The sequence below is a fragment of the Zootoca vivipara genome, chromosome 10, assembly GCF_965207765.1.
Source record: "Zootoca vivipara chromosome 10, rZooViv2.hap1.1, whole genome shotgun sequence".
NCBI classification, from domain to species: Eukaryota; Metazoa; Chordata; class Lepidosauria; order Squamata; family Lacertidae; genus Zootoca; species Zootoca vivipara.
Genome location: NC_142593.1, coordinates 42,928,118 through 42,944,711, shown reverse-complemented (window position 1 = coordinate 42,944,711; position 16,594 = coordinate 42,928,118). Strand labels below are relative to the sequence as shown.

The 16,594-nt window shown below is 45.1% G+C and overlaps 1 protein-coding gene across 1 annotated transcript in view; it reads right to left on the bottom strand.

Moving 5' to 3' along the window:
- HCN1 (hyperpolarization activated cyclic nucleotide gated potassium channel 1) overlaps nt 1–15,727 on the bottom strand; it is a 175,036-nt gene extending 159,309 nt beyond the window's left edge. The window contains exon 1 of the mRNA XM_035100970.3: nt 15,213–15,727. Within this exon, the coding sequence (XP_034956861.2) occupies nt 15,213–15,598 (386 nt within the window). The 5' untranslated portion in view covers nt 15,599–15,727. The remainder of the gene's footprint in view (nt 1–15,212) is intronic.
- Nucleotides 15,728–16,594: the final 867 nt, after the last annotated feature.

The following is a 16,594-nucleotide window of genomic DNA, read 5'->3' as shown; positions in this document are numbered from 1 at the left end:
AATGCCAATATGTATCATTAAACCTCTAAACGGATTGGAAAGCAAATACCTGAAGGAGCCCAGGGATTTGGGTTTTTCTCCAGGTTCCATTGCCTAGTGCAGCCTTTCTCAACCGTGGGTTTTTAGATCATCTTGCACTACAATTCCCATCATCTCTAGCCATCCCTAGAGAGATTATGGGAGTTGTAGTTCAAGAACATGGGGGGGGGACAAGGTTGAGGAAGGCTGGGTCCAGGCCTCTTTGAATGGTGCTTCAAACTCCCTTCAGACCACCCCCCTCACTGGTCCTGCTTTGTAGGCTGGAATGTGTCCTTAATTAATCAAATTTGTCTTAATCGTTTAACCAGTTCTGCTGTTGATTGATTTTAGCTGCCTTACTCTCTTAAAACTGTATGTTTCTCATGGTGCGTTTGATGGTGATGATGATGATTGACCACCCTTTATAAAAAGATCAGAAGGTGCTATACATTAAGAACACATTTTATGGAACACAATAATAAAAACATAATTAAAAGCATAATAACAGACAGTATAATAATAAAATACTCATAGTAACAGTCCCCCCACCCCTCTCTCACAGCTTTAACAGGACATAGAATTATTTAATGACCAACGGTCTGGGTACAGAAGAATGTTTTTGCCTGGTGCCTAAAGACATTTAATGATGTCGCCAGGCACAGGTTCTGCAGCCAATCGGAAGCCGCGCCTTGGTTTCCGAACGTTTTGGGAGTCGAATGGACTTCTGGAATGGATTCCGTTTGACTTTCGAGATATGACTGTATTTTTTATTAAGAACGAGAGAAGGAAGAGGTGGTGGTGATGGAAGAGTACACCCAAGCTATGAGCCTGAGTTTTTGGGGCAGTGTAACCCCATCCAGCATGGAATGAATCGCTATAACCCAAACTGCCTTTTGACTGACCATGAGCAGCTCTGTCTTGTCTCAGTCGAGCTTCACCCTTATCCAGTCGATTACTGGCACCGGTTTAGCACCAAAACAGCACCCTCTGATTTAGACGGCCTTCAACTGGGTCAAACTATGGGTCAAACCTGCATATGGAGCATATTTCTCTAAACCAGGCACCCCCAAACTGCGGCCCTCCAGATGTTTTGGCCTACAACTCCCATGATCCCTAGCTAACAGGACCAGTGGTTGGGGAAGATGGGAATTGTAGTCCAAAACATCTGGAGGGCCGAAGTTTGGGGATGCCTGCTCTAAACAGCATGTGGGACTGCAGGGGTGGGAAGGAAGTGGTTGTTTTTGTCAAATAACCCTTAGCCAGTGATTTTTTAAAAAAAAAATTCAAGGAGGAGCATATGTATGTTGGTGTTCTGCTAACCATTACCTCTGACGGGACTCGTCACACAGAGCTGCAAAACTGCTTTCCAAGCCCAACCAAGCTTTAATAGTGGAGCTCCAGCAGCAAAAGGGACTAGAAAAAAACCACGTGTTCACAAATTAGCAATGGTAGTATTTTTCACCCACTAATGAAAAGTCGGCAGAGGGGCAGGCTCAGTGGTAGCGTATGCAATTGCTGTGTTGCACTTTCTGTGTCAAGGCTTCAATGTGTGTCAGCAAACTAACAGAGAACTAGTGTTTGCAGAGTCAAAACACGATGCATAAGCAACACAGGACCTGTAGAAGAAGACTTTTTTTTGTAGTTTCAAATGAAACAGGGGTTGCTATGCCTGTTATTCACCATGGATGTGTTCAGAAATGATAACTGAACCCAGGCACAGTGGTTTTCAACCAGTGAGCCATGGCACCCTGGGGTGCCCTGAATGATAGTCAGGTGTGCTGCGGGCAACACTGGCCTCTGTCCCTCTTTCCTTCCCTCCCTCCTCTTGTGTCTCTCCCTCCCAAAGGCTTGCACAGCTGTTTGTTGCAGCAGCCCTGACTACCAGCTCCCCATGCAAATGATGCCTCTGGGGCAGGCCAGGGGGTGCTCCCCAGGCCCCTGTGGGGCAGTGTGAGGATGTGCCTCTCTTTGGGGCGGGGGCTGCATCAGCGGCTGCCCAGAGGACTCCCAAGGAGAGGGTAGAGGAGAGGAGACTGAGGAAACACTCCCCAAGGGAGGGTGTTCGAAAAAGGGTGTGAGGCTGCCAGCTCTGCAGGCAAGGAGTGATATAACTGGGCTCCTGAGGCCCACAGGGGTGCTGCAGAAAGAACGTAGTTGGTCAAGGGAGCCATGGGCTCAAAAAAGTTGAAAACCTCTGCTCTAAAGCATCAAGGAGACCTCTGTACCACTGCTGTTGCCAGTACAGTCATACCTCTTGTTGCGTTTGCTTCACGTTGTGGCTTTTCGGGTTGCGAACGTGGCAAACCCGGAAGTGTATACTTCCAGGTTTCGGCGCGCGTGCATGCGCAATAGTGTTCTGCATGCTTTGTGCATGCGCAGAAGCGTTCTGTGCATTTCGCACATGCACAGAAGCGCTCTATTGCACTCCGTGCTTGCGCAGAAGTGCTGCTCTAGTTGTGGACTTTTCGGGCACCCCGAAATGGATCGTGTCTGCAACTAGAGGTACCACTGAAGTATGGAGGAGGAATTTCTTCAGCATGCTTTTTGCAGAAGTAGACCAACCCGATCTAAAGCTCCCAAACTTGCTTGAAGATGGGGACACAGCTCTCATTACACATTTAGCACACGAGCATGGAGACACACACACACACACACACACACACACACACACACACACACACATTTTACTTTTAAATTGCATTCAGAATGCATATTCTACATAACACACATTTTTTGTAAAATATGTGTACAGAATCTGTACAATTTAAATGCAGACCTTGTTTATTATTTATTTATGAGAGTCTTTCTAATCCGCCAACTTGTAAAAAAACAAATCATGTCGGTGTACAATAAAAACATTAAAACATCATGATAATCATAAAATATGGAACAAATGGCCAAAGCTGAATCAAATTAATTCTCTGAAAACTCTTGGCAGCACAGAAATGTTTTCAGCAGGCTACGAAATATCAAAACCATAGGTGTCTGTCTGATTTGTAGCCAGTGATAAGTAGGAAATGGGCTGCAGCTCAGTGGTAGAGCATGTGTTTTGAGTGCAGAAGGTTCAATCCTTAGTGTCTCCAGTTAAAGGTATAGGGAAGAGGACCTCTCCATCTGAGCCCCTGCTGGTCAACACAGAAAAGGTTAGCTGAGATCAGGCTTCCCCAGCCTGCTGCCCTCCTCCTATTAGTCCTACCCAACTTGCTGGAAGTCCAAAACATCTGGAACACAACAGGAAAGCAGGGCTAGATGGACAAATAACCTGCCCAAGGATAAGGCAGCTTCCTATATTGCTAAGTTTCAAGGCTAAAGCAACTGAGAGCTCCTTTTCAATTTCAGCTTTTGCCTGCCCATTAAATATAAAACCAATATGGATCAGATTGCTTGGTTTGTTTTTAGTTTTTAGTTTTTAGTTTTACAAAACAAAATCTCACATCATGACATTATGCGAGCATCCTCAAAATTCTGCTTTAGTTCTCTCTCATACCTTCCTCATCTCTTTCTGAAGCAATCTTGGCCTGCCCACAGATACTACAGCCATCTCTGTTTTCCTCCTCTGTCCTACCCCACATACACACAATGCTGTCATTTCTCACCAACACCCTCCTGAGCAGATTTGGGACACTATCTATCTAGCTTTGATAAAGCACCAGTCTGAGCTGCTCCCGTTCTCAGGAATCCCTTATCCCCCTTAAGGAGACACGCACAAACCTCATGAACAGTTATTTTCCCTCTCTTCCTGCGTTTGCCTGTCTCTGAGGTTAGGATATTGGACTTTCACTGAAATACAAAGTAAGCTCAACGCATAAAAAGATCCATGTCTAATGGTAGATTCCTGTCATAGGCAATGTTTGTGTATGAGGAGGAGGTTGCTGTAGATAAGGAACTTCTTATTTTATTCAGGTTTTTCTTTTTTCACCCAACTTCCAGGATATGGCATTTGCTGCAAACTCTGAAAGACCTGCTGCAAATCTCAGCAGCAATATCAACTGATCATCCGTATGTTCCTGGCAAGGTCATTTACAGTATATAAATCTAGAAAGCTCAATATTCTGGAGGAAGGAGCTAGAGGTTTGGTGAACATGCACATGAATGTTCCCAAACGCACACATAATTTAGTTCCAGATGCGCATGTAGAGAGCCACAAATATTCCCCATCCTCCCTTAGACCTACATACAGATCAATGCTCCATTCCAGCAAACACAATCTGCCTACAGAAAGAGGGTTCTTCAACTAAATCCACTGTGCTCACTTTTCCAAGGAAACCTGCTGTGTCCTTGGAGGACTAAGTCCAGAAACGGGTTTCACAATCCACATTTCTGTGCATTAAAATATAAGAACCATTCATACAGAACGTGTAATATAGGAAAGGTGCAATTCTCACATTTTACAGAGTCAGGGAAAGATGGCGATCCAGCAGCACTGATAACCTACCCATTTTATGATCCGCACAGTTATTTTTATGACTAACTATTAGGTTAACCACTTAGGCTGCAGCCCTTTAGATAATTTTCCCTGCTATATTCCACTGAAATTAATGGGACTTCTGCAGGTGTGAATTGTCTGAAGGTCTCCGACTAATTTATAGCGTCATGGCCATTTTTAGTAGCGCAATATCAATCAATATAAGCTGGAAATGTTAATTGAAGGCAGACCTCACTCCTTGTTCTCTCCTTGGGGAGAAAGCGAGAAGGGCATAAGCAAGAGGGATTTTCTAAGTTAAAATTCGCTTTGCAGCGCATGCTGTTGTTGTGAGGCACAAGATAATCCCCGTCACTTCTGAAACTGAACAACAGTGCTTTTATGCTTTCTGATTATCGCTCTGCATGCATACTAATTGATGTAGTAGGAGACCAGGAATGTATTATTATTATTTCAGCAAGTAACAGTATCAACATTGCTTTTCCAAAACATTCTGAGTAACTGTGAAGTCTCTACATATGTTGACAGCAGAACTAACTTCCTTGGAAGGTTGGAAGGCTCCCCTTCATTAAGGTTTTCAACCTGAGTCTAGGAAATCACCAATGAGAGATGCTGTGGCAGCCGGCATTTCCAGCACTATGATTCTATTAGAAACCTACTACCATGAATGAAAAAGTATTTAAGAAGCCAAGGCCCAAATCCGGTTTACGCTGACACAAGTGCATACACTTGCCCAAAGTTATTATTTAAACTTGAGTCTTCTTTGACCAGCTGACTCCAATGTCATATCACAATGCAGTTTGGAAAACTAAATCTAAAGAACTCTTGGACAGACAACACTTCTTTGGGCCTTGGTTAATAAGTGTTATTGCACCAGGCAGTGTCACATAAGGAATGCAACATTTTGAAATTATTAATGAGGACTGTGCGAGGACGAAGGAAAACCATTCTCACAAAGCATTTCTAAAAAAAAATTATTTGCTTATTTAGAAGGTGCACAGACTGCTTAATCAAAGAGCCAAGTGACACACAAAAATAACTGTAGATAAAACACAGATACAATCCACATAGCAATTAAAAAAAGAAAATATGCATAAGGCTAGATAAAATTGGTAAGACTCTTCAAACAAATACAGATAACTAAGGATAACTTGGGATGCAGGTGGCGCTGTGGGTTAAACCACAGAGCCTAGGGCTTGCTGATCAGGTCGGCGGTTCGAATCCCCAGACGGGGTGAACTTCCGTTGCTCGGTCCCAGCTCCTGACAACCTAGCAGTTCAAAAGCACGTCAAAGTGCAAGTAGATAAATAGGAACCGCTACAGCAGGAAGTTAAATGGCGTTTCCCATGTGCTGCTCTGGTTCGCCAGAAGCGGCTTTGTCATGCTGGCCACATGACCTGGAAGCTGAACGCCGGCTCCCTCGGCCAATAATGCGAGATGAGCGCGCAACCCCAGAGTCGGTCACGACTGGACCTAATGGTCAGGGGTCTCTTTACCTTTAAGGATAAACTATGAATCAGTGTGCATGAGTTTAAGCCTGAAAAGTATTTCTTTTAAGCCATAAATAAACTGATTCTTATAAGGTTGGTCGGAACCACAGCTTAGTGGAAAAGCACATGCCTGGGTAGAATGCGTCCTTAAATCCTTAAATGCTTCTTGCCTGCCTGGATGGAGGATGGAGGATGTGTGCAGAAAACAGCCTGCACTGCGAAGGTAAAATGCTCCCCTCAGAAGGTGCCCAAATGAGAATGTGAAGCTCAAGCTGCAAAAAGGGTTGACATTCCTGGTTTAAGACATGCAAACCTGTGTGTTGAGTATTTTGCTTTTCAGTCAAGTTGAGAATGGCTGGGGAAACCCAGCCAGATGGGCAGGGTATAAATAATAAAGTTGTTGTTGTTGTTGTTGTTGTTGTTGTTGTTGTTGTTGTTGTTGTTGTATTAAGGTCTAGTTCCCTAAATGAATATCCTTTAAGCATGTGAATGGAACCCACCAATGGTCAGCTTCTGGATGCATCTGCAACTTTCTGGCGGCAACAGAAGCAAAACTGGTTTAACCACTCATCTGAAACCAAAATGCTTGCACAGGTAGAAGTAGAAATAATAATAATGAGGTGTCAGTATTCATAACTTGGTAGAAGCATTGTGGTTACCAGCACAATGTACCAGTGAGTAGTGTCACAAAAAAAATCACAGTGTTTCTACCAAGGGAGCCTTTGTGCAAGTGAAAACGAAGACAACTGGATTGTGAAAAAAATACGTGGAACCATTCAGACAAAAGATCTGTCAGGCCGCTTACATAATCATTTCTTAATTGGACCTTAATTCCCTGTAGAATGGCGTGTTCTCTTTGGACTTTCTTTGCAAACAAATAAATAGAATCAATTTATTCACTCTGCCATAGGGTGTGTCGTGTGTGCACATACAGGGTGAGTCTTTTAAAAGAGGCCCCGTGGAACATGTGTACTCTGCATCCATGGGGCCTCTTTTAAAGGACTCACCCTGTATATGTATGCATACACATACATGCACGCGGGTGTCTATTTCAGGCATCCGAAACCCACCTAAGCTCATGCTACAAACATTGTTAGGCTTTAAGGCGCCCCAGGAGACTCTTGATATTTCCTTTGAGCAGACTACCAGGGGACAAAGAAACTGGCCTTTGATGGTGGAGCTTATATAACACCTGCAAAAATCTTGTTCCATCAGAACACAAAGCAGTGATGGGGCCCAGAAGCCCTGCAGCAAAATAGGCAAAGCAAAGTTGCTACAAATCTAAGCACAGGAAGAACTACAACACCAACAAGTGGGGGGGGAACATTATGTATACCACCTAAAAGAGTTTATGGGTTAAGTGGTTTATAAATCTTTTTAAAAGCCACCAGGATGCCAAAAGAAAAACAGTAATCCAGCAGCGACCACTACATTATTCATTGATCTTTGCACAATAAACTGCTTTGAGGATTTTTTTTCTTTTACAATCAAGTAGTGTATACATTATATGAAACAACCAAACAAATATTACTACTACTACACACAGGAAATACAGGACCACAGCCTACATATAACTAAAACGTATATAATTGCAGGTGACTATTTTCTAGGTATTTTGGACTAGACAGCTTTTTCTTTTTTCATTTCAATACCACCAATTCCTATAAAATATGTATGTTATTCATACATTTACTCCTGTAGCCAAGAAAGCCTGAAATGTTTCCTTAGAGCACACTGTTAAATATGGTCAATTTGTGGTATGTAAATTATTTTCGTTTTCTCTTACTATTTTGTGGTTCCACTCTCCCCCCCCCAATTGCTAATAATTTAGCAAGCAGAAACTTGCTGGAAATGGGGTGGGGTGGGGTAGGGGCTACAGAAGGAATGTTTGTTCCTCTGCCTTACTCCATTCTCACAACACTGCCTCCCTCTCCTGCAAACACTCCCCTGCTCACTTGAATTGTCACACATGAAGCCAAACACTCCACGCGCCACAGGCACACCTCCTGATGTCCCTCACAAAAAGGAACCTGTGGCGGAATAGTGCCTGATGATGATTCCGGTTAATCATGGGTTAACCTAACACTCCCATGATAGGCAGGTGTTCCCTGGGAGGCGGAGCTAGACAGCGTTCTAAATGAAGGGGCACAACCGTTGAAAGGCAGTTGGCGGTTGGCAGTTGGGGAGTGGAGGATTAGAGAGGGAGCAGGAGGTTAGGTTCGGGTGGATGGGAAGAAAGGTTATAACCGTTATTATCAAGATGCAGGAGATGTATTAACAAGTCTGTATTATATGAAAAGAAGATATGCACTTCTAAGAACCAGAGAAATCCATGTTTTCAAGTTAAATAATAAAGTTAGGTAAAGGTAAAGGGACCCCTGACCACTAGGTCCAGTCGTGACCGACTCTGGGGTTGCACGCTCATCTCACATTATTGGCTGAGGGAGCCGGCGTATAGCTTCCAGGTCATGTGGCCAGCATGACAAAGCCGCTTCTGTCAAACCAGAGCAGCACATGGAAACGCCGTTTACCTTCCCGCTGTAGCGGTACCTATTTATCTACTTGCATTTTTACATCCTTTCAAACTGCTAGGTTGGCAGGAGCTAGGACCAAGCTCACCCTGTCACAGGGATTCGAACTGCCGACCTTCTGATCAGCAAGCCCTAGGCTCAGTGGTTTAACCACAGCGCCACCTGGGTCCCTAATAATAAAGTTAAATGTGCCTAAACATTCACTGACTCAGCAGTGTCTCAGTACCTTCAGAGGTGTGACTAAGAGGTGAGAACAAAGCTTCCCTGTGGAAGAGGAAACTGTTTGCTTTTTCTCCTGTCATACAAAGGGCTGGTTAGTGAAGCCAAGGGAGCCACATAGTTGCCTGAGGGAGAGGCAAATTGTAACAGTAGGGATCCATGGGAGGGAGACCCCACTGGTGGCAATAGGTTTCGAACGCAGAGCCCTGAGGTACCCTGGAGACAAGTCCAATCTGGACACTGGAGGTTTACTCCCGTTTGTATAGAAGCACAGGGAGAGCCTCTGTTGTTAAAGCAGTGAGGGGTGGGAAACGGGGAATCCCTCACAGAACCCTCGCACACAGGTCCTGTTTCCTATGTTTCTTCCACTTCCTCATCCTACTCATGGCTCCTTCTTCTTCCTCATCCCTTTTGCTAGCACAGAGAGTGATAGCCAGGAGCAGATGAATTAAATACCAGTTTGCTTGCTCTGTGGTCAGGATGCTCAGCCCTAAGATGATGAGGGGATGCTTGGATTGAGCTGGTAAATGAAGTAGCATGAGCTTTCCACCAGCCCCTCACTTAACCATCTGCTTCAGGAGCAGGATCACTTCTATCACATACAGCAGGGAGTGTTATGCTGATGGAAACAAATGAAGCAGGCCTGGTCACCAGCTCAACGCCAGCCTCTGCTGCTCAGGGCTCAGATGGAGGGAGTACTCAGCTGTTTCAGGCTCTGGGGAGAGCAGTGGAACATAGGAAGCTGCCTTCTACATCTTGCTCAGTATTGTCGGCTCTCCCTGCAACAGCTCTCCAGGATTTTTTTTTTTTAAGGGGGGACATTCCCAGCCCTATCTGGAATCTTCGGCATGCAAAACAGATGCTTCCCCAACCTGATTAAGAAGCCAGCTCTGGAAAGCATCGGCCAGGGATTAGCACTGATGCAGGTGTTTAACATTAACCATGGTTCAGGCTGACCAACAAAGTGTTGCAAGGTTTGCATCTGAGAGGGATTAAATGCATGGCACACTCCAGGTCTTTCTTAAATTGTCTTGGTTTCTTATACAGTTTTTGTGGCACACAGATTTGCTCCTGTGGGTCCAATTTGTTGGGTTGCGCCCACCAATTAAGAGGACCAGAACAATACGGAATGGTTTCACTTAAGAGTTACTAATGGAGCTTCCAGGAGAAATACCCCATAATAGAGCAAATCTGTATTAACAGCAAAATGAGTTGCAAGGTTTTATGAATCAGTATTAATCAAATTTCAGGGGGGGGGAACAGAGCTAGTTTTTCAAATATTATATGAAACCAGCATTCAAAATTAGCCAGGCGCATTTTGCACCTGGATATTGGCCACTTGCGACCAAGTGAAGATGCCCAAACACCATTATGGCATCTGTAGTCTCCACCATCTGGAGGTGCATGCCTGGGGATCATTGGATTTTGACTGTTTTCACACACTAACAGCACATTGTGTGGAAATCTACCTATGATATTTTATCTGTACAATCAGAACGAAATTCAGTAACTAAAAAGTTGTATTGAAAAATATGAATTTTGAGCCATCTAACCGCATAATGGCAACTGGACATTCTGTTTTGGCAACTGTAATCCTGGTTTAGGGAGCCATTTAGCGCCCAGCTCATATATGTCTGAGTTTCTAACCCTGCATAATGAAAGCAAATGATACAATGGAAGTCTGTGGCTATGGAAGGCAACAAAAAGTCTGTGCTCTATCCACTCCTCCCAGGTAACATCTGAGGTCAGAAGTCATGAATCTCTCCCATGAGGATCTGTGCAAGTCCAGGTGCACATTTGGCTTAGGGAAGATATGCATGTTACCACTTCACACCCTTGCCTGGTAACATGGAAAGAGGAAGCATGAATTTAGCCACACACCCTCCTTTCTGCAAGCCCAGTTAATGTCCAAAGATATGTGACTAGATCCTTTCTCATGTGCATGAATAATACCAGTGCCTATTGGGTGTAGGAATGTCTTTCTTAGGAAGCCACATTCCCAATTTTAAATGCACAAGTAGGCCACTTCAAGAAACCCATAGAAATTTCCATCCTTCACAGACAGGCATATTGTTGCCCTCATCTAGATACAACCTTGCTCTCTCACCATTCATCTCCGAGGCTCAACACTATGCATTTCCTAAGAAGCCCTATTAAACCCATACGCGGGTCCCTTCAACCTTCTAGCCCTGGGAATGATGGAGCTTCAGGCAGATCAAAACCAGGTTGGCAGGAAAGCTGGAAGAGGCCAGACGGGGGAAGTAGATTGATTTGGAACTGATTTTATTCAGCACAGTATGTATCATCAGCACATCTCATTTCATTTCTATCAAAATTCATTTAGTTCATAAACATAGCATCCAGGTTGATTTACATTCTATAGTAAGTGTAAAAATTTAATCTGGCAATTATGCATGAAGGTAACTTTGCTAGTATGAAGAATAAGACTACCCATCCAAACACAGTTGCTTCGTGCAACTGAACTTTGACACAAGAACTGCCAGTGGAACTACATACCGAAAGGTTCATTCACAAATACAAAAGTGGTTCTCAAAAAATGCTCCATAGTGTTGGGTCTGCAAGATGGACCCAGGTTCCTGACAGTGCCAAACTTGTTGTTCCTGACAATGCCAAACTTGTTGTTTCACTGTGTGGAAATAACCACATATCCATACACACACACACACACACACACACACGTGTGTGTGTGTGTATATATATATATATATATATATATATATATATATATATATGCATAAGCAGGATGTAGCCAGAGTCAGTTAATATGCCTGTTAGAATGTGGGTAGTGATAAAAGTGTTTCCACTCATTCATTTTCTTGAATAGTTCATTATCCCCAGCCCAGAGCAGATCCCAAATAATTGTAAAGGCAGAACTATTTCATACTCCAGTTCCTTTTTGTACCAGATTTTAAGAAGCAAGCAAGACACATGCAAAGACACATACATGGTACCACCATCAAGATATACATGTGGTGACACACATACATAGCATTCACAACCAACAGCACTACACACACACACACACACACACACACACACACACACACACACATTCAAAATAGCGTACCGGAATGAAAACTGTAGTTCAGCCCTAAGAATCTCTTCACATAATTGCTCACTTCCATTTTTTCAGTGAGGCTCCCAGAGGTAAGGCAGCTCATTGGAATAGTACTTTGTGGCCATTTGTCTCTGTCCACAATCATCAGGACATACTGATTTCATTAATTTCTTAAACATGCCAATACACTAGTTATCCATTGTTTCTGCAAAGCACAGGCCATATTTAAGCTTTCCCCTCAAATTTGCTTATTGTTTTTTTCTTTTTCTTTTATAATGTGTTTTGTATTCTCATTGTGTCTTTTTCTGTTGTGAAGCGCCCTGGGATGGTGATGATGACAATAATAATAATAATAACATGTAAGGACAGCTGAACTGACTAGTATACATTAAAATGCCAGCATTATCATAGAGTAGCAGAGACAGGCACTGAATTACCACCAACTGGTAAAGCTCAAGGACTTTTTACTAGACATCACTTTCTCACATCACCTCCACAAATTCATATACAGTATACATTTTTACCACGAGATGCTTGGTCCTATAGAGAAGCATTTTTTTCACAGCATCCATAAGCAACTCAATATTTATTACAAATACATTTTACATGAAAGGATTCCAAAGCAAACAATCCCTTAGCATGTTAAGATCCCATGGTGCTCTGAGCACACACAATGTTTGCATGGAAATCCATGACCTAAACATATGAAACCTTGTAATTAGTAAACAATATGCAAAGGTTTATTCTATTAGCATCTTGTGTACAGCTATACACATTTGAATAAAGCGTTACAACAATCTTTGGAGATGCATTTTTCTATTATATTGTGTGTAGCTATCCTTTTTCAGATTTAAATGGCCTTCTTGCCCATCTCGCTCTACCCTTCCTGCAATCTATCTCACGCAAGGCACAACTGATTCTTTTTCATCTACCTGACAGATCTCATGAATATGAAGACTGTTCCAAGCCAACTATGAATGGTACATCTCAGAAGGTCAATGAAACTTAACACTGCTTTCTCTTTTATGATATCCTCTGTTCTCTTTTACACACATGAGAAGATAAAACTACAACTGCTACAGTATTCATGGGAGCAGACATGATGTATACTCTGGAAATGACAAGGACACAGATTCCAAGGTTAAAGCTGGGATTTCCAGATGCATTATGATTCAATACCCTGGATAGCTCCCAGTTAAGGGTGGTGCATAAATTCTACTAGTTAATGTTACTTCTCCCCACATGCATCCCTCCAGCACATAATAGTATAGCTCAAGGAGATACTGATCTCTGGATGACTTTCAAGCACCAGGTAAATTAATAAGGACAAACCCCACTCTGGCCAAAAATCATTAAGCAAAATCCCAGTTGCCCTCAATCCATGTAATCCCTTTTTTCAGGTTCCTGCTTTTTTATCAAGCTAATAGCACAGCCTTTCCAAAAGTATCTGGGAAGAGAGCTAAAAATGTGCAGTTGTCAGACAAAAAGGCTTTTTCATGTGCATATCAGACTGAGCGACAATAACAAGCAGTGCAAATTTTAACTAAGAGCCTGAATCTTACATGTTCATGTTTTTAAACTTCCCATGATATACCATGACTCAAGACATAAAAGCTTTCATTTTAAGAGCAACACACACACACACAGAGAGAGAGAGAGAGAGAGAGAGAGAGAGAGAGAGAGAGAGAGAGTCCGAGTCCTATTTCTCTCTGTCTTCTGTCTTTCTGATTTGCTCGTTTTCTTGTCTTTTTCTGACATACAGCACTAAGACAGACTGAGGCATGAAGGAACCAAAGTTTTAATCAGAGAACCTAAAGCCTTGTGAACGCATTATTCCCTGAATGTTGAAGGGGTAGATGGAGATTGTGCCAGATGACACAACTCTAGTCAACACAATGGACAGAATAGCCACAAAGACTTAAACATGTAGGCCCCATTCGCAAAAACCATGCATACACCATTCAGAGACAATAAATGCAACATGTTGGGTGTGCCAAGGAGGCAGAGCCAGTTGGCAAGATTGCAATCTTCTCCCCCTGCCCCAACGATGTATAGAGAAGAACATCTGCACAAGACGTTAGTCAAGGTCAGTTGCACTGTTCCCGTAGCCAGCACCATACAAGGATTTTTTAAATGAAGCAAAGGGTGTTTATTCTCCTGGGACAGCTTGATGGGGAATAAGTCACCATGACTTTGGATATTTAAAATAGGAAGGTACGTATTTTAGATGTTTGAAGTTTCTGGGTTTGAGTGAAAACGGTATTCCTCAATTTTAGTTTATCATGCCCCAGTTTCCACGCAGTTCTTCCAAGTTAGCCAAAACGATTAGCTTTTCCTTTGCAGATGCAAAAATTATACTCCCTAAATTGGGGGACAGGGGGAGAGAATCAAGCCACATTTCACATGCTCGGCTTGCCAAAGTTTTTTTCCTGTGCAAAGCTCCATTTTACTGGAATGCCAAAAAGTACCCCATGAAACTTCCAGCATTCTGGGAGGGGAGGGCTTATATCCCTTATATCTTCCACCTGGAAAAATGATGTGAGAGTTCTCTTTAAGTGCAAATGGAAAATAATCTAACCTCCATCTCTGAAGGTCAGTGACGCGTCACCTGGGCAAGACTGGAAGTTGGGCATTTGTGTTTCTTCTATCTAGACAAGAGTTCAGTGGAAACAAGTTGGGGTTGAGTTATTTCATTGTGTTCAGTACAGCTGATGGAAAGAACATCTAGTCTAGGAGTGAAGAACCTCCAGTCCTCCAGCCATTGTTGAACTCCGCACCCAGGATGGCCGATAGTCATCCAACAACTTCTGGAAGGCCATTGGCTCACTGTCCTTCCAAAAACGAAGGGTTGTGGTGGGACCCTGAGGTTCCAAGAACTAGTGGGAAGTCTAAGGTTACAATCTTGCGCACAGGACACCTGAACAGAGTGGAACTTACTTCTGAGCAATGCTACAAATGAAACTAGAAGCCAACCTGGGCTTCTGAGCATATGTGTGAGCACTTTCAAAGCTCTGTGGGCAGAGCCTCTTCGATGCTCCCCATTCCAGTACTTCGCATGCTCTTTCCCTGAACGCCAAAGGAGACTTTGCAAAGAGGGCAGGCAGAGGAAATAGGTTGGAGGGGATCAAGCTCAGGAAAATCGCCATTCTTCAGAACTCTGAGCCTCTGTTGAGGTGGGTTGAGTGGAGACAAGACAGAGGAGGAGATAGCGATATTTATTTCTTCCAGAGGGTTCAACTTCGGCTACCCACTTCAGGGACTGGCATCAAAATTGGGCACCAGAGCATCACAGACACTCAAAATGCCCAAACACCACAAGCTGATCTTTGGGGAGAAAGAGCTGACACATGCCCCGTTTTCTTTGCGCGCGCGCGCGCACCGTGACCAACAGAAAAATCGATTCCCCGACCCACCCCAAAAGATAACCCCAGGCGACCCCGCTCGCCCCTCACCTGAAATCGCTGTAGGGGTGGATGATCCAGAAGCCTGCAGTTTTAACCCTTTCCTGCTCCTTCTCCACCGCCTTCTGGCTGCCGAACATGCGGAGGGAGAATTTGTTGACCCCGGGCTGCAGCATGGAGGTCAACTGGCGCTGCATGAAACCGTATTGGCGCCCGGCAGCATCGGCGTCGTCGAAGCCCACCGCCGGCTCCTCGCCGCCGCTGCCTCCGCCGTCCACTTTGAAGCACACCGAGTTGCCATGGTCCTTGAGGCTGCCGCCGCCCGGGCTGCCCAGCGCCTTGTCCGCCGCCGCCGCATTGCCCTGGAAGCAGGCGTTGGCGCTGGGGCTGCCGTCGTCGCGGCAGCCCGGCGACGAGCCGGGCTTATTGCCCTCCATGCCTCTGCCCAGCGAGCGGCCGGGAGGCGGAGGAAGGGAGGTGGCGCGGGAGAGCGAGCGAGGGAGCGCCGGCCAGGCGAGCCGGCTCCGTCTTGCAGCGGCGGCGGCTGCGACTGCTGCCCGCCCTTCAGCGGCTCCTCAGCCCCTTCTGGCGCGCCTCGCGTGGCAAGGGGACCGACGGGAGAGGGGAGGAGGGCCGAGCCAGAGGCGGGCGGGCGGGCGGGCGACAGGCTCCCTTCGAGCGCCCTCTGCCGACCGCAGCGGCGCGCCACTTCGCGCGCCTGGGCCCGCTTCCCTTCGCTTGACATTGAGCGACCCGGACGAGCCCGGGAGGAGGGAGGGAGAATGGAGCGCGCCGTTAGGCAGCTGGCCTGAGCCAGCGTTTCCTCCTCACATCGCCGCTACCCAAAGAAAGGGACCGTCCGGGGCTCCAAAGCTGGCTTCGCTTGCACAGATTGCCTTCCACGATCGCTCCTCGGTCCCGGTGCCTTTAGCACGAAGGACGGCTTCCGAGAGGTTGTGCAGGCATGGAGATCCTACCCAGCTGGGGGTTTCACATCGCAGACGGGGCGTCCGCCCAGTGCTGTTTGTGGCAACCGGGCGCCCTCCCCCCGGAACGAGCTGTTCATTGAGCATTTCTCTCCCCCGGTTTGTCTGCAGCGAGGGACGTTAGACGACGTTGACGCGTTGATGAGCATTCGTCTGCTTGGGATGGGGTTAGATGAGGTCGCATCAAGCGTCGCACACACACAGCCAGTTCCCAGCGAGCGTCCCTGTCCCCTATCGCAAAAAGTCGAATCTTTCGGGGGAAGGGGGTTTATTTATAACAAGTGCTTAAGTATCGCCCCTCTCATAAAATAGCAGGGTGGTGTTTAGCAACATGAACGCACACATGTGCGTTCAGTGCAGGACATTTAGTGCAGGACATAGGAACAACATGGGAAGTTGTCTTATACTGAGTTAGACCTCCAGTCTATTTTAGCGCATCCCTGCACT